Genomic DNA, 25810 nt, shown 5'->3' with positions numbered 1-25810 from the left:
GAGTACTGCAATCCTAGGGGTTCTAAAACAGAAGCCCCAAACTGCAAACCTCAGTAACGTACTTTACAGCTTTTTCGTTGAACGATGTATAAAAGCAAGAACAAAAATGTATGCATTATGGAAGGAATCCCAGTGCATCAATCCACTAGCACAAATGACATTGTGCCAGCAGACTTGAGGTTCCTAATTAAGGGCAATTGAAGAATCCAACTGTGGTTACAGTTGTGCAATGGAAGATTTAATGGCATGAACAAGTAGACAAGTACTTGTGCAATGGAAGATCTGATGGCATGAAATTACACAACTGGATGCTGCCCATAGCTACAAAATGCCAGTCAACATTTGTTCAAGAGGCTTGCCTTGATTCGGTCCATATTTGTAGATTTTCTGGTCTACATCAAATGAATGGTTTATCTGGGCTGCTCCTTTCCACTCTTCTATAGTAATTTTAAATCCTCTTAAACTGATGATTTTATATAAAAAGATCTCTTTCCAAATTTCAGTAATTCACAAAATAATTATTTACAGAACTTAGAATTGCCATGAGGGCCAAACGAGTTTTTAATAACACCCGCTGATCAAACTGTTCTGCACTTCCTTCACAGAGCCCCAGATGAAATCATCTGTCTCCCAAGTTACACCAATTTGTTCAAGTGGTTTGCCTCCCTTATCCAACCTAGTAATCAGTCTTAAAGCAACGCTATTTGTTTCTGGAAACAGATGCTCTCTGACTTGCACTATCTATTTACACAAGGGCTGATAAGTCAAATTCGTCATTAAACCCTTTAGGAGCTACTGATGTTGAGCTAAAGATCCAAAACCACTTTTTGCTGACACAATAACAAATGAGGATCTTGTTCTTTATCGCTCAATATATGTACTTGTTAAGTTTCTATAAATCTCAATTCCTTTGATGAATGATGGTCTTCTAAGGAATAGGATGGTAACTGAGCCTTGAAAAGTCTAGTTCTTATCTAGCAAATAGCCCAAGTCAGGCATTCAAAAACAGGGCCAAATGAGCATGTGAAAAACCTGTGTTCTGGCCCATGCATTCTCATTATCCATCCATCTGAGCGCTTTGGGGGAATGCCTGAATACAGCTTTTGGGAAACTGATTTGTGTTTTAGAACTCTCTTTGGCATAAGCTTTCTTCAAGAAAGCTTTCTGGACACAAGAATTCTCCAAGCTTCAGTGGCCATGTGACCTACTTGACAGAGAACAGTCCTCTTTTTAAAGGGCTACCAGGGCATTGTCCTTTCTCTGAAGGTGTCCTACTTGAAAGGCTGTGCAGTCCAAATCCAGTTTAAAAATACTAAACTTTAAGAACTGTTGCCCATCAGAAGTTAGCATTTGAACCATAGACTGAACAGTCAGGCAAACCATTTCCCTGGTCACATTATTGCATACTAGGATGAATTGCACTGTACTTCTTTTAAAATGATAATCATTATTTCTAAATTCCCACTCATGAATGCAAAAAGCATGTGCAAAAGCTGTGCATATCGTTGTTCTCTTTTTCGGTAATGCACTTCCTCCTTGGGGGCACTTGACCCCCTCATTTTAGCAGTCACACAGCCTGCTCTGTGCTATTGAAAGTGGAGGCCCGTCTGTTGTGCTTAAGCACTCAGAGGCCACACAGCTACTGCCCTGCTAGCCCTGACATGGTGAATCGTCTGGGGACTCCTCTGCCTTTCTTTTTTCCGGCTTCATCACAGTTACTGCAGAGAATCTGCAGGTCTGTGCTAAGATGGATGATCTACTCATCCCTGATTCCTTCTGTAAAGGTGTGTTGCACCGTTAACTCTTCCTCTTTGCCAGCATGTCTCAGCTAAGTTCTGCCCTTTGGTCTAGCATAGTCCCTAACCTTCCAGGCAAGTGCCCGGCTTCTGTAAGAAGTACAATTGGTTTGGTGTCCTTCACACAGAACCTATTGCCTTGGTGTTCGCATGTGGGTTTGCTTGCATGTGTGAACAGAGTCATGCAGGAGCAATCCCAGAAACAGTGCATTTATCCTTATATTAAAAACGTCCCTCATTTTAAGGGAGAAAGGCAGCATCACCTTCAATAGGCAAGCCCTGCACTTCTTGATATTTATCCTGCCATTCTGGGTGCTGACATCAAACCTGCCTGTTTCCCTGACTGCGTTGCTTAAACTATACCGCACAGTTAAATGCACTCACTACTAAGTGAGGATGCTCTTTCCAAAAGGTCACTGCTTAAAATACACAAATCTGTCCCCTGCTACTCTGAGTATGAGTCACCAGGTGTGACTCAGATTTCCTGTGGGCTGAGATCAAAACTTAGGGCAAGGACTGGAATACAGGGAAGCCTTGGGCAGACCCTTCTCTCTTGCTTGGGCTACTGCAGGGCTTCCCAGCCCTCTTCCTTTGTCTTCAGCAGCATGATACCCACACACAGCGGTGCTTTTCTGGCATGGTGGTGAGGGAGAGAGAACGAGAGACAGCAAGCCAGTGTTCAAGTCTTGGGCTGGGCCTTAGGAGACCAAGGTTCTAGTCCCCGCTCAGCTATGAAGCTCACTGGGTGACTTTGGGCCACTGACTGGCAGCCTAACCTACTCCACAGGGCTGTTGTTAAGTATAAAAGTGAAGGCTGGAAGAATTATGTAACCCATGTTAGGTTCCTTAGACCAAAAAGGTAGGGCATAAGAAATAATAATAGTAATAATAGGACATGACTATGAAACACGTCTCATCAGTTTAGTCTATTTGCGTGGGAGAAATAGGGAGCAGGATGGGGTGCTTACCCCTTCCCATGCTGGCCTAGTTTGCCCTAGAAATGACTTCCAGACTGGTTTTTATACTTGGTTGTTTCAGGAGCAGCCACTCTCCGGCAGTAGGGCAGAAGTATGTAGGTCCAACTCCATTATTCCCAGTTAAAGGGATCTGGTAGAAGGGCATGGAGAACGTTTCCCTTCCTGAAACCCTAGAGAGAGGCCACCACCAGTGAGAAGAAGCAAAATGAGTAGGTGAATATGGGATAAGGCAGCTTCTTGGATTCATGCGGTTCAGGAAAAGACAATATCAAATGAGGTGAATCAAGAGGTGGGGAAACTGTATTTTAATGTACCTATGAAAGCCACCTTCAAAATAGAAAGAGACCTTGATTCCCGGAGGGCTAAATGCTTCCAACGAGAACTGGTAAAACTCTTGGTTTGAGGAAGCAGAGAGATCTGGAGAAATCACTTGCTGGACTCTTTCCAGCTTTTAGTGGCACCGAAAGAAGAGTGTGCAAACAATTCCAGGGATGTCTCAAGGCATCCCACCCTACTGTTTGCAGACTCTCCTGCTCCTCTCCAGGGCGAGGCTGGTTAGAGAAGCTTGAGGGAACCACTGTGGCCAAGTGTGGAAGTACGTGCTTTGCACGGAAAAGGCTCTAGCTCTAATCTCTGGAATCTTTAGGTAAGCCTGGGAGGACTCTGCATTGCCTATTTAAGGTGGCTTTGACTGCATGCCCTCTTTGGGCTTACTTCGTCAAATTCCTTGTCTTTATATGTTGTTTTTCAGGAATTATTTTGCATTTGTCCTCTGGCCCTTGTTCTCTCATGCCTGCCATTTATAGGAGTGCTGTTAGTTATTGATGCTTTGAAACGTTGTAGAATATTTTGTTCCATGTGCTGCCTTGCATTTGCTCTCAGGCTGGGCAGGAGGAAGATTGATAGGGGTTTTCAAATAAATAAAGGCCTTGGGATCACATTTGGAAAAAATGAAGCCATAGTAATAAGTGGCTGTGAGGATATGCAGAGTTTTGTTCCTTCACCACAAAATAAACACAACCTATTTACAAAGTAAGGTAGGGTGGTGGAGTAAGGTAGGCTGGATTCTTTACAAAGGACAGTATGTTATTTGACAGAAAGCCAGAGGGCAGTCTTCCATTTACAGGTATTCCCTATGCAAGCCAGTGTGGTGTAGGGGTTAAGAGCACCGGACTGGGACTCAGGAGATCCAGGTTCTAGTGCCTGCTCAGACATCACTTCGCTCTGCTTCCCGAGAAACCAGAAAGCAACCGCCATGGAATCCCTGCAAGCTGCAGGAGGTCCCAGGCTTCTGTGCATGTGCAGTGCACACTTTCAGCTCACACAGACCCCTGGCTGGACCAGTCACCTCTGGTGAACAGGGCCAGGGACTACACACTGCTCTGCTGCTTGACTTGTTTCTCTGCCAGATTCCTGCCCCCTACACATGAAAAGCATCCTTCAAGATTCTGACCAAAAGCCAGAAAAGCAGCATGATGGAGGGGCAGCTTTCCCAGATTTCCTTGGGGGAGCAAAGATGGCGGGACCACTAATCCAAGACAAGTTGTTAAGGACAGCCAGGTGGCACATCAGCTTTAGCACCTTACTTTTATTAATTTTGCAAAATATGATTAATCTAAGCTGTGTCCTAGATTTCCATTTATTTTTAAGGCTTTCTTTTACACATGGGAAGTAAATCACCCTCTAGCTGTTTTGCTTTCCAGCTTCCATCAGCTCAAGGCGGCATAGACAGTGGTGATGGATGATGGGGGTTGTGGCCCTCTTGATGCTCCAGCCTACAACTTGCTCACGTAAGCTTTAAGCACCTATATCTTCTGAATTCACTGAGCTAGGCTTATAGAAAAATCTGTGGACCAGTCCACCAGGTATGCCACGTGCTGACCCTGACTGTATAGCTACGGCTGATGCCAAACACGGCTTAATTGCCAAATGTTTCATGACTGACACTCCTAGACATGGTGAACTTGATTACAATTACAGCCACCAGCTCACAACCCCTGCTCCCCACTGCCCTAGTGGATGCTTTTATCTTACAACCTTTAAACACAGTTCATAGATGGTGTGCATGTGTGTGTGTACACATCTGTGTGTGGGCTAAAAGCAACCATTTCCTCAACATGCAAAGTTGTCTTCCAGGCTGTGGGCCAAACCAACATTGAATGTATATTTGCATTTAACACACAAACTTTAAAAATGCAAACTGCAACTGTTGTGGGATTATCAGGATTTCAACAGGCAAGGAGGAGTAATTTGACCTGATCCTCCCCCTACAGTCCTGAAAAAAAGGCTTCTGTAGGGGTGGAGGATTTCCTGCCAATGAGAACAGCAGTTCTAGAGGATCATAGCAGGTAAAGAAAGGGTTAAATGCTTCTTCCCCGGCTGCTGTGATTCTAACCTTCACCAGCCCCTTTCTAACAGCTATTTGCTTTTGTTTCTGTGCATATTAAATGTAAAGGTATAATTAACATGGTATCGCCTTTGCTCAGGTTTTGCTTGCATCTTAAGGATAAAATAGCCAGCCAGGGATTTTTATTTTCTTCTTTCCAGATGCTCTGTTGAAACTTTGGAGAGCTGTTTATACAAAGCAAGCTCTTCAAATGTGTTGTTTGTTCAGGAATTACCAAACACAATATGACACTAAGTACATTGATCTGCTGCAGAAACACAATTAACTTGACCATATAATGTGATGTAAAGTCATGTAAGAAATGACCACACTGATGTAAACATTACCTTAGGATGCATTAGGTCGTATGTATGAATATAAACTGCTCCCTTTCTTGGAGAGCTGTTGCTTAAACCTCCAGCATGGGGTGGGGGAGGGCAATTATGCTGGGGAAAGTCAAAGGCAGAAAGAGATGAGGAAGAGCCGCTGTGAGATGGATCCATTCCATAAAGGAAGACACAGCCTTGCGTGTACAAGAGCAAGGCAAGGCTGTTGTGAGCAGGCCGGTGTGGAGGGTGCTCCTTCGAAGAGTTGCCGTAAGTCAGAGGTGACTGGATGGCACATTGCAGCAGCAACATCAAAGGGGAAAATTACAACAACATATATTATGGAATACTCCACAAAGAATGTGTTCCAAATGGGAAAGTCTTGATCGAAGGAAGTGCCCCAGGAGGGAAACCCCAAGCAGGTAACCCCTTTTCCTCAGAGAACTGTGATTTTCCCAAAGATTCATGCGAGCTTGTTGGTACTTAGTCTTACAAGATGGAGGGGGACAATTGCACATACCCTGTAAACAGTTGCATGGCAGAACATTGTACAGCTTCCTTTATTGTACTCTGGGAACGACTGAAAAGTGCCTCAGAGTTCTGCTGTCCTCATGTGCACGGTTCCGCTGATTCCCACCTTCTGTGAATGGCCCCCCGTGTTGAAGGAAAGGCTGCAATGTTACAGTGGGGGATGGTGGAGACCTCAAATAAGAAACCTGAATGTCTTTTGAGGGGACTTAAGTAGTCTGCTGTTCTCCAGTGGGTCCCGAGTACTTGGTACTTCCTCCATGAGGGAAAAAATGATGCACCTGATTCCATGTTGACCCATGTGCTGGTTGTTCAAAGGGTCATTATGATTGGTGAGGAGTATAAAGGTGTAGTCATTCCGATGCATGTTCAGGCAAAAAAGAGTCCTACAACTCCCAGCATTCCCTTGTCGCCAAGGGCAGCAAGGGAATGCTGGAAGCTGCAGGATTCCTCTCTGCCTAAATATGCATGAGTTTGAGACCTAATTCAATCTAACCAGGATGGGTAGAAAGCAGATCTCCAGATGTTTTGGACTTCAACTCCCAGCATACCTGATCAGTGCCCATGCCAGTAGGGCCTCTTGAAAGCTGAAGTCCATAATTCCTGGAGATCTACCTTCTGTGTACTCTTGATCTAAACTGAAGTCTGCACATTGGGCTCATTCATGAGGGGGAAAAGGAGTAGGTGAAAGTGAGGGGAACTGCCTTGACTTCCATTCCTGAAACCTGCACAAATGATGAAACAACCCCTCAGAAAGTCCCACGCTGGAGAACCGCAGTCTTGCCAAGGGACAAGCAGGACTTTGACAGACATCTGGTGAGATGGTCCTCCTCTTTCCAAAATACTAAAGCAGTCTTTCCAAACTGTAGGCACAAGGCTATATAGTCCCAGGTCAAGACATTTTAATTGGCCAGGTCTTTTAATTAGCTGTACTGTTTCCAGTACAGCTTTACTGTTCATATGAAGATTTTTAAAATAGTATTTTGTGAACAGTATTGTCAATGTGATTTAGATTTTTAAATATTTTGTACATATGCTAGAATCCATTTGGATGAAGGGTGGTGTCAAATTTTCCATAGGTTGAATCCAACAACTATCACCTGCTGGGCAGTGACCCATGGAAAGTTGGCTGTACTAGCTCTTACATGGAAATGAACATAACATGCATACACACGTACATACAAGCAAGATGCCAGAATGTACGGCTGCCCTTTGGTCAGCAACTAACAAGAGCTAGGAGGGATGGAAGACAGACATTGCTCTTGGATCAGGATACCAACCTAAGCACCTGGTTCCAGGCATTTGTTCCTAAACATAAGAGTGTCTGTTCATCTGTCCATCCATTCATCCATCCATCCTTCTATCATACACCTGAATATACCAAACCAAAGTTCTAAACATGTGTCAGAATAAAGAGGTGTTCTGTCCAACCTGGCAATGAAATACCACTTTCTGTGAGAAGGTTGTGACCTCTGCTACAGAGCATATCCATGCTACAGATTCAAATTGGTGTAGCCCTTTCTGCAAGGAATACTAGAGACTGTAGAAGGAGGACTAGAGATTTTAGCAACTTCACCTAGGATCCTTTGGAGGAAAAAGCCACGGGCAGTTAAATGAGTACAGGTGGGGATTGTAGATACACCCTCAAAGATGTCCAAAGACCATTCTGCTTGGTAAAAATGCGTATGAGTGTAAGGGATGTGTTCCTGTGTGCACATCTGTGTGAATGCAAATAACAAAGAGGAAGCAAGAGCTTCCTGGGATCAGCAATTAAACCAGCATTTATATATTTTAATTGTGCAGTTTCTCAAACCATATTTTGCTCTTTTTTATTTTAAGATTATTAAAAATGCTCGAAGTGTTCCTCAGTGGACAGGATTCAATAACTCTGTTCAGATGCTGGTTTCCCCAATTGCAAATCAAAAAAAGATCAGTTCAAGATGTGTCTCCTTCTGTATCCACTGTAAAAGTGTCAATTATGTTTGGAGAAGAAGAAAGATAAGATGGATATGGCTTTCCTTGTACTGCCAGCTTAAAAGAGTTCTTTTCTTTTCAGAAAGAAGTTCATGTTATCTGTTACTTTGTTCCTGTTTTGGCTCAATACACAGCTTCTCTCCAAGTTTCCTGATGAGTTCTGCCAGGTCTTCTGTGTTCTGTGATTTTTCTTCAAGGAGCTCATAGCGGAGACTTGAGATGTCCTGTTTAATTTCTTTCAGCTCACCTGTAAGAGAAGATCAAGAACTTACAAGAAGAACAGGAGAAACCTGTTCATGGCTTTCAGAGCTAACACACATTATTGCTTGTTACTGTTATTGCTGCCATTATTATCATATTCTTTTTGAATTTATGCAAAGGCGGTAGATTATGTCCTGCAAAATTATGCATGCCTTTCCTGGCTTGATGGATTTATATGGAATGACCAGGCAGCCACTGTCCCGAAACAGCCTTCCAGCATGTCATAAACGTCAGATATGTTGTATGTTACCCTTTAAAACCAAATCTCAGGTTTGGGTTCTCTTGTTGTGTACTTCACCTCTCCTATTACTACTCGTTCTACAAGCTCACTCCATTTTCCTCAAAAATGATTTGGACTCTGTTCCTTGTGTTGTTTACGGTGCAATTCAATGCAAGTTTAGTTTACAAGGGTTTTTTTCCATCTAAACTTGCCTAGGATTGAAGCCTTAGTTTATTTAATTGAAATCCCACCTTTCTTCCCAGAAGCTCAAGGTGGCATACATAACAACCCAGTGAGGTAGTTTGGGCTGAAAGTTAAGTACATAAGAAAAGTTATGCAGGATCAGATCCATCCAGTCCAGCAGAAGGTTCACATGGTGGCAACCCATCTCCCACAGGGTCCCTCAAGCAGGATGTGGACAAGAATTCCACCTGCCCAAGCCCCTCAGCAACTGGAACATGCAGGCCTGCCACCTTGGATAACAAAGGCAGAACCTAGCCAGCCAGCTAGTGTCCACGGATGGCCTCCTGCTCCAGGCATTTGTCCAATACCCCTTTAAAGCTGTCCAAACGGGTGACCATCAGTTCTTCCAATGCCAGTAAATACCAGAGTTTAACTATGTGTTGTGTGAAGAAGCACATCCATTTCTCTGTCCTGAATCTCCCACCAGTCAGCTTCATGGGATGACCCCTTTGGGTTCTAGTATTTCAGGAGAGGAAGAAAAATGTTCTCTACTCTCTCCACAGTATGTATTATTTTAAGCGACTCTTCCCTTCTTTACCTGTTTTCTTAGTTAAACAATCTCAGTTGCTGCAACCATTCTTCACAGGGGAGTTTGGAGTCTAAGGTCACCTCCACAAACTTCATGGTTGGAAAAGGATTGTAACCAGCATCTCCCAAATCCCAGTCTGACTCTCTACTCTAGGGATGTTTATGGATTTTGTTTGTTTTGTTTGGTCTTCAATTTTAAGTGAACTAACCTACTTGCCAGACTAATATGTGGATTTAAATGCAATTATCCTTCAGTTTTCCCACTTCCCAAAATCTTGTGATAGAGTTATGGACTCAGAAATATACTGAAATGCATATAAATATTAAATAAAATGCATAGAAAAATATATGTGAGGAGAGGCAGCTGAACTTGTCCTTCCTAGTAGGGCAAAAGAGCTTCTTAAAAAGGCAGTTTCACCAAGGGCTCAGTTACTCCTTCTGCTCATCCCGGTGTATTTTAATTATCTCCCTTACTTTATAGAAAGTGGCAGGATCCTGCCATCATTATGTCTGGACTTCTATTAATTTTAAGTCCCAGATTAAATGTTGTTTTAAAAATTTTATAATCCAAGAGTTTTTCTGCACAAAACTGTTTAATCCACTGTCTACTTTTGATTTTCAAGCTGAGATCCAAACATTGCATGACAGGCAAGTCCTTTTCCACGACATAACCTGTAGGTGGCAATGTGGTTCAGTGGAATAGCATGAATACACAAGAAGAAATCAGGTTTTATTTAACTTGAAAAGCTGCATTTCCCTGCTGTAAAAAGGCTCACCAAAAGTGCTATTTAGACACAGAAGCAAAACTGGGTCATAAGGCTATCTATGGAATGAGGAGCATATGAGAAATATCTCATGCAGAAACTCTCCCAGAGCTCTGAGCTGCTATTCTAGAATGTGCTAGAAATTAAAATAAATGTAATAAAGATGTAATTTAAACCTGTTTTAAGGGGGGTGGGGGAAGATCCTTTTTTAAGCTCATCTACTGCCTGAGTTCTGGTTGCCAAAATGTAAATTACATCCGTTTTGAAAACTCACCTTCATTGACTTCATCACTCTCCTTGTCCACTTGAGCTTTCAATACATATCGTTTAATAAGACGTTTCATAATTTTCTAGGAAAAGGAAACAAAGCAGTCTTTCTAGTTTTGAGCTATGCATCTTGAACATGCCAAATTTGCTTAGCAGATCAATAGGGCTTACCCCCAAATAAATATGCATAAGATTGCAAATGCATATATACACAACTTCATATTTTACAAATTACAAATTCTGGCATATTTAGGTCAGCAGTCTTACAGCTAAAGTAGGCGTGATACAGAGATTCACCCATTATTTTATTTTAAATTTGTCAGCAGACATGATGGGGCCCCAGCTGGATCGAGACCGGTGGAGTCATTTCTCCATTCTGTTTTCCCAAACAAAATCCTCCCATCTTCTCTGTGGTTCGCATCACATATTGAAGGAGGCATGGGGGATCTTGACACATCTGAAACTGCTTGAATCGCTCTATAATTGTGACAGAAGAAAGTCTGGCCAATGGCCATATGACTGAAGTTTATTGTCTTGGCTTCTGAACAATCTTGTTTTCATTTGCTTTCCAGTTTTATTACAGTTCTGCTCTGTTAGAATCTAAATCTTACCTGATATTTCCTTTGTGGATTGCTTAAGCTGTTTAAGTTGAAGTCATCTCTGCTTCTGATACTTGATTGTTTTCTTTGACTTATCTGAAAAATAGCAAGCAAAGAAAAGTTATTACAATTACTGTTGTCACATTACATTTATACTCCATCTTTCTGCCTCTCGAAAGAAACCCAAGGCAGTTAACAAGGTCCGTCTCTCCATTTAGTCTCAAAACAACCCTGTAAGGTAAGTTAGTCTGCGACTGGCCCAAAGCCACCCAGTGAAATTTATGGCTGGATGAGGACTACAAGTCACCTGAGTCCCAGTCCAGTACTCTAACCATTCGGCAACACTGGTTCTCAATGAAGATTCTTAGGTAAATCCATCTTCTTCCTCTTTTTGTACTTTCCTCCCCATATATTCCAGTAGGTTACTTTATACATTATTCCCTTTGTGTCAAAGGTTTAAAATATGAACACTGTTGCTTATGTAGCCAGAACTGCAGCAGAGGGAGGTATCATTTGGCTAAGGGAAGATCTGGTCCTCTCACTTCCTGGCAAATAGATGGGGAAGAAATGGAGGTAGCGACAGATTTTATTTTCCTGGGCTCCAAGATCACCGCAGATGGGGACTGCAGCCAAGAAATTAAAAGACGCTTGCTCCTGGGGAGGAAAGCTATGGCAAATCTAGACAACAAACTAAAAAGCAGAGACATCACCCTGACAACAAAAGTGCATATAGTCAAGGCTATGGTTTTCCCAGTTGCAATGTACAGCTGTGAAAGCTGGACCATAAGGAAGGCTGAATGCCAAAGGAGGCCTTTGAATTGTGGTGCTGGAGGAGACTCCTGCAAGTCCCTTGGACCACCAGGCGATCAAACCGGTCAGTCCTAGAGGAGATCAACCCTGCCTGCTCTTTAGAAGGCCAGATCCTGAAGATGAAACTCAAATATTTTGGCCACCTAAAGAGAAGGAACAACTCCCTGGAGAAGAGCCTAATGCTGGGAACAACTGACGGCAAAATAAGGGGACGGCAGAGGATGAGGTGGCTAGATGGAGTCACTGAAGCAGTGGGTGTGAGCTTAAGTGGACTCCGGGAGATGGTGAAGGACAGGAGGGCCTGGAGGAATGTTGTCCATGGATTCGCGATGGGTTGGACAAGACTTCGCGGCTAACAACAACAACAAGGATTGTAGAAGTACAAAAATCCCAAAGAAAACACCCAGCGGTCCAGAATGTTGACTTCCTGTGGGGAGGGGGACAAAGAAAACTGAAGGTGGGGAGGGTACAGAAATGGACTGAAATAGCCAGAAGCCTTGTGCATTGCAGCAATTTGTGGCAAGTCCCACTTGTAGAGACTTAGGGCTGGAATAGGAAGGGAATATCTGCTGCCGTAGAAAAGGACTTCCTGTTCTTACAAGGGAATAATGCCTGCTAGGAATGTTAGCTAGCATGCTCTCCGTGGCTCTACACCTCCCCACTCATCCTATTGTGGGAGTCCAGGCAGCCACCAAAAGTACCATGAGTGCTGCAATGCCTTGAGAGCAAACAGATATTCTTGTGGTATGTCCTTTTATGGCGTAAAGCTCAGTGGCTCAGGTGCACAAGCCCAGTCTTCAGGTAGTGGAACAGAAAATGCACAGGGGTTGTTGTGTGTCACCAAGTTACCTCCAAGTTATGGCAACCCTATGAAGGTGTACCCTCCAAGATGGCCTGTCCTTCACAGCCCTGTTCAGCTCTTGAAAACTCAAGGCTGTGGTTTTCTTTGTGGAATTGATCCATCTCAGAGTTGGGAACAGGAGTTCATTAATAGGAACTGTGAACCAAACAGCCACTACATGAAATGGTAATAGGGGTGGGTAGGATTGTGACATTTCTATATAGAATCCAAATGCGTATGAGATGAAAAGAGGGTAATATAATCAGAATGGAAGTCAACATGTAAAATATTACCAATATGAGTCCATCCATATAAAGATATACTGCAGGGTATAGGTTTCCCCTTGACATTAAGTCCAGGCATGCCTGTCTCTAGGGGGCTCATCTCCATTTCTTGGCCGAGGGAGCCAGCGTTTGTCTGCAGACAGTCTCCGTGGTCATGTGGCCGGCATGACTAAACACTGAAGTGCACGGAACACTGTTACCTGCCCACCGGTGGTACCTTTTTACCTACTTGCATTTGCATGCTTTTGAACTGCAAGGTTGGCAGGAGCTGGGGCGGAGCAACGGGAACTCATCCTGTTGTGCAGATTCGAACTGGCGACCTTTCGATCAACAGGCCCAGCAGCACAGCGGTTTAAACCACTGCACCACCTGCAGTCCCACTGCAGGGTATAGTCCCTTCCTAAATTGGGTTTGTTCTTTTCAGAAAGGGCAGCATTAGCCCTCTGGAGACAGTTTCTGAGGAAGCTAAATGGGACATTTTGAGCACACCAAAGGAACTTGCTGCTGAAACTTGGAAGCAAGCAGCCCTTTTTCCATGGTGCCAGATATCATGGAAAGTGAGGCTTGCCCCATGGAAAGTGGCCTGAGGAATTCTAGGAAATGGATCAGTGCTGGACCTGAGTTTCCCATCTGTGCCCTAAAAGGTCGGGCTACTTTGGCGGTGCTCCTTCTCCAGCAGTGTTCCTGGAGGAACAGGTGACCTCCATGTCCCCCCCTACCCACCCACCCACCCAACTTGGTTTGGTAGAACATCAGTAGCTCTACTTGAACTAGGAGAGCTTTGCTACAGCTGCACATGCTCTGGTAACCTTCAGCTGGATTACTGCCACCTCTAAGATGTGGGGCTGCCTTGAAAAATAGTCTGGAAACTAGAAGTCATCCAAAATAGAGCAACCGGACTGTTAATGGAGAGAAGATGACATGGTCAGATTATGCTGGTGCTGCATCAGCTGCACTGGTCAGGTTACCTGAAGGTTCACCTCCTCCTGTTTGTAAGTACCCAGACCCTAAAGCAGTTAGAGAACAATTGAGGCATGTGGCTCCTAGAGGCAGGATCCTTCTGGTGGTGGCACCCCAGTTTTGGAACACCCTTCCCAGATGGGCTTGCCTGGCACTTCTATCGTATTTTTTTCAAGGCCAGATGAACTCTTCTTTACTCTCCTGGCTTTGCTATATTTAAAAACCTCATGTTTGTGATCTCCCATAGCGATGTGTCTTGATGTTTTCAACACGGTGAAATCTCTGCAGGGTGCCTTATTTTTCTAGAAGAAGGCACCTTGAGAACTCCTGGCTTGTTACCGGATTGCTGTGAAGTCCAAACCCAGTTCTGTGTGGCTTCTTTGAAAGGACTCCCAGGGTGAAAAACCCGCCCATTCCACTGAGTGCCCTCCATCGCTCCTTCTCCAACTAAACAGTCGATTTGACAACATACTTTATCCCCTTGTGAGTTGAGTTAGCACTTCTGTGCTTATTTGCATTATTGGCTTATCTCTGGGTGAGCACTTGTGCCCCAGTTTGGGGCCACAGGTTTAAGCTTTAAGGGGCTTTAAGCTTCCACCCTTCTTTTTCATGCAGAATCCTTCCCCACCATGAGAAATGGTTAAGGAGGGGGTTAAGCTTTTTCTCTTTTTGCAGGGTGAGGTCTCAGCATGAAAACAGTAGAGGGATTTAATTTGGGAGGAGGGTAAGTAAAGGTAAAGGTTTCCCCTCGACATTACGTTCAGTCCTGCCTGACCCTAGGGGGTGGTGCTCATCTCAGTTTCCTAGCCAAGGAAGCCAGCATTTGTCTGCAGACAGTCTCCGTGGTCATGTGGCCGACATGACTAAACACCGAAGTGCACGGAACACTGTTACCTGCCCACCGAAGGGGTACCTTTTTCTCTACTTGCACTTGCATGCTTTCGAACTGCAAGGTTGGCAGGAGCTGGGACGGAGCAACGGGAACTCACCCCATTGTGCAGATTCGAACTGGCAACCTTTCGATCAACCAGCCCAGCAGCACAGTGGCAGTCCCGAGGGAGTCCCGAGTAAAGGGAGGAGGGTAAGACAGTGTAAATCCCCCGCATCACTGTGGTCCCAAATTGAGGGTGCACACGCTGAACCAGAGGGAGGTCAATCACACATACATGCAAAGCTGGGCCTGAAGAAGGAACAGGCCTCAAGGAACAACCAAGGAAGCTATTTTTCAGTGCTAAAGAAAGAAAATAAAGCCATCAGCCACTTTATCCTAACAGGTATGACAAGTTCCTACTCCACTCTGAAGTTATGGCATATGCAAGAGCTTTGTCAGGCAAGAAAGTTGGAGGTGGGAAAATAATCTAATCACAGCAGGGGAATAGGCGTTTTGCTGCAAAAGCCCCAGGATATTAGCAAGAAGTGGGCAGGGGAAGAAAGCTGGAAACAAGCTCAAGCAAGCCTTGCAGAGACTGATTGTCTATCAGCACCGTCATGGATCAGCATTCGAATGACATTCCCTTTATGCTTTGATCTCAGAGTGGCATATTGTGACATATGGAGCAATGCACTGTGGATTTTAATATTTGTATTTCACAGGTTTTTAATATTTGTATTTTATGGTTTGGCAATATTTGTATTTTAGCATCATAACCTTATTTTCTGAACTTTGCAACTATTGGGCAGCAGAGAAACACAATCTATGCCTGAACACGTGGAAGAATGTCTGGATAGTGGCTGATTTAAGACTTGCTGGGATGCAGGAAACATCATTTTCTGGGGTTGTGCCTGGACTGTGAACTGACTTCAAAGCGAGATTTATCTCTAACAACCATGACCTCTATGACTGGATAAAAACCTTCTTTTGCTTTGCTGGAAGTGAAATTGTATCTCATGTGTTTTGCTATTACTTGCTGTGCTTCTGTTTTCACCTTGATTTTAAGGAATAGATTATTAATTTGATCTAATGCATATATTAGCATTCTATGTGTTTTGATGTTATGATGCTATCCGCTATGAGTATTTTCTTTTTAAAATGTCACTGTATTTTTTATCAATCAGTCAATCCTCATCATCAGGTCATTCCGGTTTAATACCTGTAGTAGGAAAGACACCCAGAGCTCCAAATTAAGGCCAAAATGAATGGAATAGAAATTGGTGATGAATTCTAATTCTGCTATTTTGCACTGGAGTGCTTGTTCAAAATCCTTCGGTTGAAGCATGGGGGTGTTGAGGTCGGCAGTATTATATAGAATGCTCGGAATGACTTTTAAATTCTGAAATTAAAAATAGGGTCATGATCAAGGAGTATAAAATTATGCATGGCATGATAATGGATGGCACGGATAATTCTAGGCACAACTTTATAACAATGGCAAAACTGGCGCATTTCTAGAAAAGGGGGGCCACAGGGATCCCGTGCCATTTTTATCTGTGCTTGTTGTAAACCATCCCGAGATGCTAGTAATGGGATGGTCTATAAAAGCTTTGAATGAATGGTCTGTAAGGAAAGTCCCGTAAGGAAAGCCTGAAAGGGATGGTTGTGGTTTGCCTGGAGAAGGAAAGCTTACTAGAAAAAGGCATGGTAGACTAAGAAATGCTTGATAATGGGACAGAGTGAAATTGTGAGATTGTGGAATCTCCTTTGCTGGATGTATTTAAGATCCGTCGCTATCTGTCAGGGGTGCTGAGGGCCAGTGTGATGTGGTGGCCAAATGCTGAACTGGGGGCCTGGGAGATCCAGGTTCTAGTCCCCACTTGGCCATGAATCTCCCTGGGTGACTTTCAGCCTGTTACTGTCAGCCTAAGCCACCTCACAGGGTTGTTGCAGCATGAAAAGAGGGCAAGAGAACATTCCCACTGCTCCTTTCAAAGAGAAATGGAAGAGACAAAGGGAGGAAGCAAAAGAAAGCAAACTGCCACTGAAGTTATCAGCCAGCAGAGAAGAGATTTGGGGGATTATAATTCGTGCTGGCAATATTTCTTTTTCTTTTTCCGGATGAAGGCCGTTTTCCAAGCATGCTCTTCTTTTGCTTGCACCTGCTGGCCCCAGTCAGAATCAAGTGTGAGTGAATTCAGTCTTCGGAATTGTCCATATGTTCAGAGACCATTGTGTGTAACAGCTCATTTCCAGCATGGCAGGAGTGGCAGCGTTGCCAGTAGGAATGGTGGGGCATCTCCGGGGCCCCTGCCTCAGAAATGGGCCCAGCGCTAATTGCTGGAGCCACCTACCCTGCTGCTTCTCCACCTCCTTATTGCTGCCTGCACACCAGCCTCTCTGACCATGGGAGCAAGGAGAAAGGCAAGTCCTTTGCTGATTGGACCCAGAATGACAGGGAAACAAGAGGGCAGAAGCAGCTGGTAGAAGGAAGAGGAGCGTGCACTCAAGAATCATGGAGGGACATGTGGATAGCATCCTGCCCAAGTCCACCAACCCCCTCAGAAACTGGAGCTGTCACAAGTTTTCTTTGTAGCTTCCTAATATTCATTATCTGGGTGGCAAGGGAAGCTAATTCAGCATAACAGAAACATGTCCCTTCCATAATCCACAAACTGAGCCCAAGTCTCCAAAAAGCAAGGTTGGTTGCCTCTAGTGTAATGGAAATAAAATTATGGAGTTCTTGCTCATTCCACTGAGTAGGCAGTTCAAAATGAAAAAGAATCCAACATGCCAAAGAATGCCTGGAGACCTTTGCAACACTGCTTTCAGGGAGAAAACTCTCCCTGTGTTTGTCTAATCCTGGAAAACATTCTGGTTGTTGCCTCTTCTCATGCCACACTGCTAATGTGAGTAGACTTTGCTCATTTGCTGCAAATGAGTAAGCCAGTGGAACAGCAATCTCGGGAGCCAAAGGAAGCCGCATGGTGCTATTTCAGCACTTGGTGGCAGGCTATGCTCAGTTTCCAAACAGCTTTTCATTCCCTCACCTGATACGAGGAGGCTGATATGAAGCATAATATGAGCGGCCTTGTACTTCATTGTGCCTTTCTCGGTGACAGGTAAGAAATAACCAAAAGCAAATCAACCAGTTAAAATAGCTGATAAATATTCTTTATGAAGATAGAAAATGGTTCAAGCTGAGCTCTTAATATAAACACATACATATTCCTGCCAGTTTGCTTTAACTTTTTACTGCAAAGGGGGAAAACCAACAGGCAAGGAGCAGTTGCCGTTATTTTTCTAGTATGTGCTTCCCTTCCAATCTTTATGTCACCCCATTTGTTCCACAAGAACACTGACAACATCACTGTCACAACCCTCTTATTGCCCATGCTCCGGCCACACCTTCTTATAGTTTGCCACTGTGTACATGACTTGCCAATCTGTGGGGGTGGCCCCTGAAAAGAGCTCAGAAGCTTCAAATTGTGGATAATTCTGACTGGCTTGACACGATGCAGCTGTGCTACATCAATTCTTTAAGGAATTACACAGACTCCTTTTCTCTATCGCGCCCAGTTAAAGGTTGCTGGTTAGCTTGGGGCCCAAGGACCTGGGAGGGCTTCCTCGCATACTGCGCATTAAGCCATTCAGAGCAGGGTTTTCTCCACATATGCTCGCCTCTATAGAAGAGAGGGCATTCGCTGTGGAAGTGCTTCCACTCTGAAATGCCTTTCCAAGGAAGATACAATTGGTGCTGACATTCTGTACTAGGCTAAAACATTTCTTTTTAGCCTAAGCATTGATTTAACAACAACTTAAACAAATTAGACTTAACTTTTAAACTGTATTGACCATTGATTGATTTGCTGGTTTAAAAGATATTGTTGTTTTATTTGTTTTATTTTGCAATTGCATGATTTTTATACTGCATTTGTTTGTTTCTGAAGTTGTGTACCTCACCCGGTGATCCTGTTGATTAAGGATGGTTTATAAAATTCTAAAAATTAGTCAATCAAATATTGATAATCAATCAAGAACTCTAATATAATATTGGCAGCAAGGATGTAATGCCAACACTTCCAAGTTCCTTAGCAGATATTGTTGCCTTTTGGATTTGGCCAGTTGTTCTGAACCTTCTGTCTGTCTGAGTCTATGCAATTGCACTTTCTTCCTAGAGCACAAAATCTTGTTCAAGTTACCCAGGAAGGAGATCTTCTGGGGACTGAGTGCACCTCAGCTTCCAGATTTGATTGCAAAAGCTACTGCAGATGCTTACATCACTCACAGTTAGATGTACACGCCATTCCACAACTAGTCAACTGTACTGGGGTCAAGGTGGCCATGTGTCCTACTTTGCAGAAGGCAGTCCTCTATTTGAAGGGCCAAGTCCAGATTAAAGATGAAGAGCCCCAAGAAGAACCCTAAAGAACCCTAAGCAGCAGGGCTACTGAAGTTGTCCCTCTACAGTTAGCAACTGGACAGCAGGCCAAGCTTGCACGCAGGTTACCTAGTCTTCCTCACTATGGAGACATGTGATTGTTTGAAAATTTGCATCTATACATTTAAATTAGCACAAACAAATTATATATGTGTCCTTTTTCGTGATGTGTGAGTGGCAACCCTGGCTGGGTATCAGTTTGGAGAGCTGCTTTTTCATGAGAAGAAAGCAAGGCCTGGTATGCAGAGAAGTTAAACAATATCCAAGATTCCCTGCAATGGATGAGCAGCAATGAAGGAACTAGGAGGGCCTGCTGGTGGAGGGAGTTCCAGAGCTGGACAAAGCCACTGAAAAGACTTTGCATTTCCCACATTTCCACCAACCATACTTCAGATGCTGATGATTCACTGAGTGGAGTCTCTCCTGTCAAGGGATATGGATATTCCAGGTAAGACATCTGCTTTGGCACTTGAAGGGGCAGCCCCAGTCTGTGCAACTGATAATGGCAGGGGAGCCTTCCACTCAATCGCCATTCAGTACAGGCTACCTAGCAGAGTCATTTCCCCCAGAACTTCCCTCTTATACATGCTACCATTGCTTAAAGTTCCAGATTCCCACAAGAGACCCATGGGGTATTGCAATCTTCAGTGCTGCAACAAAGTTAATGCAATCTTTAAACTGAATGGTAAAAACTAAGAGAAATACATTATGCTTTCCAAGATGCCCTCTTGCCTGAAGGAGATTCAACTGGTGAGTAACCCTAAAAATAAAATCATTTTTCCATCTTTCTAACTGAAACATTAAAGAGAATAGCTATGACATTCCATGGTATGTAGTTGAAATATTTCCCCATTAAATTAAAAAAAATCATGTAAAATTATATGCAAATCTTGAAAGTAGTGTTTTATCCCACAAAGTTACCTGATTCATCTCTGCATCTTCCTGAAAACCTTTCTTATGGCAAAGCAACACTTTAGAGATCCACTTTTTTATTCTGAGTGAGAGGTAAAGTAGGGATTTGGGGCTAGGCACTAGATTGAAAGGTACTGGAAGTGTTCTGCCCTCCTCAAAATAGGAGAACCACAGTCTTGCTCTTGCAAACTTCCATTCCACATCAGCATCATCCTGAAAAGCAGAGGAGACGGTTCATCAGGGATCATTTCAATATGTAGAGTCTTAGAATCATAAAAATGGCAGGTTGCTCAAAGGGCATCTAGACCAACCCACAGCACTCGTAAAAGATGACCATCCCACTTGGCTCTACCAACATCTGATGCAGCTTGTTCCCATTCCATATAGCTTATATGGTCAGGAGGTTTCCCCCTGATATTTACTCCAAATCCCTAAATTGGTTTGGGACCTCCTCTCTGAACCAGCAGAGCACAAATTCACTCCATCTACTGAGTGCCAAGGTTTCAGATAGTTGAAGATTGCGATCATGCTTATTGGGTTCACACGACACAATAAGCCAGGTGGTGTTGAGAGCTATGCAGTCCAGCGTGTAAGCCCCCCTGTCCCCAACAGACGACAGGGCACATCAGGGAGAGGATGCACCCCTTCTCCCCATGCAGTCCTCCCACAGGTATCCCAGGAGATCCTGTGGGAGCACCAAGCCCCCCCCCCGCCTTCCCCATTGCCATTTGCAGCAGTTGAGGGAGCAGCAGCCACTGGCATCTCTCACCACATCACGCAAGCAGACCTCCTGGCTGGCAGCTGCCGCGGGGAGAGCTGCACCTGCCTTGGGGGTGTCTCTCAGCAGCACTTGCCTGACAGCCCCTTGGCAAGAGCAGCAAGGATTCCTTGCCTGCCCAAGGACTTGTGATGCCATCCAGGGTGGCTCCTGAACCCTGCAACAAGCCATGGGATGCCAGACTGGCTTGGAAGTGGGCTCACATGGCATGAAAGCAAAGGGCGCATGTCATTCAGAGTGAACCAGTCACTGCCTCCTAATTCTCTCTTTTCCAGGCTAAATATATCCAATTTTTAAATCTCTCCTCACTGGACTTGCTCTCAAGACTCCCTCCTCAGAATCTGCTCCCATTTGCCAGTATCTTTCTTCTTACATTGTAGCACTGAGAACTGAATGTAGATGAGATCTGACCTGAGCGGACAGAGCAGTACCAGGATTCAAATGCACTCTGTGGCTAAGAGCACAGATAAAGCTATCACAAGCTGAGTGACAGAATTAAGACTTTTTATTTAGTATCAATTTTTAGATTGGATTATTGGTTTGCTTGTTGTATTGTTTTATTGGTTGTTATTGCTTGTATTGTGTTTATTTTCCTCCTGGTCCTATTTATATGGTTGTACTTATTTTGTATTTTAATTATATCATGTTTTATGGTTTGTTTGTTATTGTTATTTATATATAGTGCTGTGGAGCCACCCAGAGAGCCTTTGGCTAAGGGGCAGCATAGAAATGTGATAAATAGTAATAGCATAGCATAGCATAGCATAGCATAGCATAGCATAACATTTCTATACTGCCCATAGCTGAAGCTCTCTGGGCAGTTCACAACAAAGTAAATTTCTGTTGGCACAGAAGAAGATTATGTAGTCCAATATGAGCAGAAGTTGTTCCAAGGCTAGATATTGGTACTGGTCTGTATTTCATAGTTTTTGGGATGTCCTCAGCATTGCAAGTATTATTATTATTATTATTATTATTATTATTATTATTATTATTATTATTACCAATAAAGACCAGTGAACACTAGGTTACAAAATGGCATGTTACTAATTGTTCTCACATGGTCAAATAATTTGAGTAACATAATATTGTCATCAAGGTGACATTCTCTGAAAAAAGGGTAGGGGCATAATCCAGACAAAGCAACCAACACTTAAAGACCATTAGTAGTACACCAACCAAACATGAGAAGAAATATGCTGTATCTAGACAAGTCAATTTCTGATCCATGCCTGGAAGGGAAACTGCCCGAGAGCCCTTGATATGTTGTCCTGGAAGGCAATCTGAAGGTGGTATGACTCATAACCTTATTATGGTTAGAGTAGGATTGGCTGTCAATCCAAGGATGCAATGCTATGTGTGCCTCCATAAGAGTAAGCCCTGCTGAACAAACTGAGACTAAAATCTGACTAAACATGTACAGGATTTCACTATAAACTCTCTTTGATTGACGAAAACACAATTTAGATACAGCAAAGAGAAACAGTAAAAAAAATGGATCAGACAACAACAGGGACTAAAGAAGATAGTTCGACAGAGTTTTACCTCAATCTCTTGGAAAGAACTATTGATCATTGCAATAAGCATGTTCAACAGAACAATAACCATGGTGACATTATAAACGCCGTAGAGGACATAGCCAATGTTTTCAATGAATTTGTGCTTATAATTTATGACAACGGATTTTACTTCTGAGAGTCCAAATATTGCCCAGAACAAAGTCTTGAAGCTTTCTTCCACTCTGAAAGAAAAATATCCAGAAGCATAAACAAAGCACTCTAATAAAAGATCCACTGAATATGTCAACAGTAACCTGCATCTTTTGATTAACTGTGGAGAAGAATCTGGTGTGTCCTGATAACGTTAAAAGTGTCAGCAATTTTGCAAGTTCAAGAAGCACCTGATCAAGTGTGGCTTTTGAATAGGAACCCCTGGGGAAAATGTGTAACATTCTGGAATAATAGATTTCCCAAGGAAGGTATATGATTAGAAATGTTGCCAATCGTATAATACAGCGTTGCCTGGGTGCAGCTATATTGTTTTCACAACAGTGAACAGGAGCTTTCCATACTGCCCTGGTTTGGGCTGAACTGTTTCCCTTGGCCTCAAAGTGCTCTTGTAGCCAAACTGGTTTATGGATGGCCGTTGCTCTTGTAGCCAAACTGGGCAGGAAGGGTGGGACAGAGCGGCTCGAACCCGGAAGAGCAGATCTTCAGATTGCCACCTGCAATAAGCATCTTCAGATTTTTGTGGTGTATAAAATGGAGAAATTGGAAGAAACCGTGCAGCTGCTCAGTCCTAGGAAGAATGGATTCCTAACTGATTTCAACTGGAATAAGTTTCTTTTTCCACTGTATATAGGTTGCTGTAGGCTTTATCTTGCATTGCCTCCAAAATATAGAATGTGCTTCCATCAAAAATTATTCAAGATCCTAATCCAGCAATTTGTTAGTCTTTAGGAAGTGCATTTTCCAATGGGTGCATTTTTCCATTTAGTCTTTTAAACTGTGTCGCTTTTAATCCTTTAAGGTATTTAAAAACTATGCTGAATGTACTTGTTTTTATTGTTGCAAGGTTTTATTGTTTATTGTTAGAACATAAGGACATCAGAAAAGCCATGCTGGATCAGACCAAAGGTCCGTCCTGTCCAGCACTCTTTTCACATGGTGGCAAACAGGCTGCCTGCAGGATCCCTCAAGCGGGACAGGTGCAAGACCTCACCTGTCCAACTTCTCAGCAACTGCTGCATGCAGACATGGCACCTTGGACAAAGGAGGTAGCACACAGCCACTGTTTTATATTGTTGATGCTTTTAGAAGATCAGGTAGTGTATAAAGGTTGCTATTAAATAAAGTGCCTGATTCCTCTCTATTCCTCCTTCCCCTTTTATCTTGACTCGGGCAGGGGAAGAGAGCCACAACTCACGTGAGCACCCTAACTGCGCACCTCATCCGGGTATGGGCAAGGGACAATCCATGCCGTGAAAAGGGAGGCAAGACCTGAAACATGGAAACACGTCCTCCCCACCTGCAATCTATGGAAAATCTCCCCACTGAGGCCTGCCGAGCATCCAATTTGCCATCTTTTTGGTGTAGGTTAATACAGCCCTTTTTGCTGAAGCTTTTAGAGATGTACTGAGCTGCCCAGGGGTTTGAGGGGTTTACTCATCCCAGGTGGCTTGAGTTTTCCTTTTACAGGTCAGTTTTATTGTATTGTTAGCTATTTGGAGTATATGTTGATGCTTTTTATTATTTGTATGTTATTGTTTCGTTTTATGCACTGCTGTACACCATCCAGAGAGTTTCGGCTATGGAGTGGTTTGGAAATGCAGTAAATGAAATGAAATGACCATTCGCTTGGCAACGAAAATGTGTGACACTCTAGCACTGGGGCCTTACATTACCTGTTCATTACTGCAGATCATTGTCCCCTTAAGGCAAGAACCCAGTAACAGAACAACAGGTGGGATATGAAAAGCTTCTTGCAAGCAGATTGCCAGCTTCATATAATATAGAGGAAAAGATATCCCTGGAACTGTCCAGTACATACGAAGGAGTGCTTCGCAGGGCCTGAACGTTTGGCAGATTCCTGCATTCCATTTGGGATACGGATGCCATGGAAGTGGGGCAGCATCGATCATCTCCACTGCCCTGCAACTTGACCGCAGCTCCCCCGCCTTGCATCACCCCTGCTCCAAGGATGGTGGTGCAGAGTGGGAGGATAGCTTCTGACAGCTGCTCCAAGCGTCATTTGGCCACCTTGGGTGGCTGTCAGCACTGCTTGCCCTGCAGGCACTAGGCAAATCAGCAAGTGGACCAATAGAGGTTTCACTTAGCCGTGAGGGTGTTGTGTTGTGTTACTCACACTCTGCTGATGTGACAATCCCTGAGTGGCTACCAATCCCCAGGACAAGTGGACTCTGTCCTAGCATACCTGTTTATTAGGGATAAACCCCACATTTTTGCAACGTCAAGAATACAAAGAGTGATGAACGGATGGCACCATAAAGGTGTTTCCAAATATTGCCTCCAGTTTTGACAGGCTAGAACTAACATAATTATTTGTATGCAATGGCAACTCTGCATCCTGTACTGATCCTGTTAACCCATCTAGGCAAGTGACATTCAGAGAGGCTACACATCCTAAATGTTTGACATGGGTTATGAGCACTGAGATTATAAGCATGATTCATCTGGGTATCTATTTATGAAGAAATACCTCTAGACAAACATTCCTCAGCCTGGTGCTCTCCAGACATTTTGGACTTCAACCCTCATGTACCCAATTCAACATTCTCCAGGGCTGGAATGCTAGTCCAAAAAAATCTGGACAGCACCAAGCTGAGGAAAGGTGCTCTAGAACTACTTTACAGTATATTTGCTTGATATTTGACTGCATCAGTACTGCTAGTTTAGGTAACATTGTTGGAAAATCAGTACTGAAGAATTCCAGATTATGGCAGATGATCTGCTCATATTAAGTACACTATAAGAGCTATTGGGCTTGATCCAGCTGAGTGCTTTCCAATAAAATAATGTGCAGATTTCAGCCATATTAACTTACGTAGTGAATGCTTCATTCTGTTTTGCTCCCAGGTAGTAGGAGTAGAGATTAAACATCCCAATCATGAAGGCCACAAAAACCATGATAAATATGACCATGAACTTGAATATGTCTTTCACAGTTCTGCCAAGTGATATTTGTAGTGGTCCAAAGCTTTCATTGGCTGGCAGGATGTAGGCGATCCTTGAGAAACTTAGAACCACAGCAATTGCATACAAGCCTTCGGATATAATTTGGGGGTCAGATGGATCCCAGTCTATTCTTGCTATAAAGAAAAAGACAAGCGTTTCCATTTAATGGTTTATTTATTTTATTTATTTATATTGCGATTTATGTCCTGCCTTTTTCCTATAAAGGGTTCACGGTGGCTTACATCATCTCTCCTCCTCCATCTTATCCCCACAACAACAACCCCGTGAGATAGGTTGGGCTGAGAGTCTGTGACTGGCCCAAAGTCACCCAGTTGGCTCCATGGCCGAGC

The 25810-nt window shown here is 43.6% G+C and overlaps 1 protein-coding gene across 1 annotated transcript in view; it reads right to left on the bottom strand.

The window, feature by feature from the left end:
* Positions 1-7845: 7845 nt before the first annotated feature.
* Positions 7846-25810, bottom strand: part of TRPC6 (transient receptor potential cation channel subfamily C member 6) — a 97494-nt gene continuing 79529 nt past the window's right edge. Inside the window, exons 7-12 of the mRNA XM_044442598.1 lie at positions 25330-25594; positions 22312-22507; positions 19998-20201; positions 10882-10965; positions 10278-10353; positions 7846-8234 (exon numbers count right to left, since the gene is read on the bottom strand). Coding sequence (XP_044298533.1) covers positions 8083-8234; positions 10278-10353; positions 10882-10965; positions 19998-20201; positions 22312-22507; positions 25330-25594 — 977 coding nt within the window. The 3' untranslated portion in view covers positions 7846-8082. The remainder of the gene's footprint in view (positions 8235-10277; positions 10354-10881; positions 10966-19997; positions 20202-22311; positions 22508-25329; positions 25595-25810) is intronic.

This window comes from Varanus komodoensis, unplaced genomic scaffold (genome assembly GCF_004798865.1).
Source record: "Varanus komodoensis strain SLA01 unplaced genomic scaffold, ASM479886v1 scaffold4, whole genome shotgun sequence".
Classification (NCBI taxonomy): domain Eukaryota; kingdom Metazoa; phylum Chordata; class Lepidosauria; order Squamata; family Varanidae; genus Varanus; species Varanus komodoensis.
This window is presented reverse-complemented; position numbering and strand designations above follow the sequence as displayed.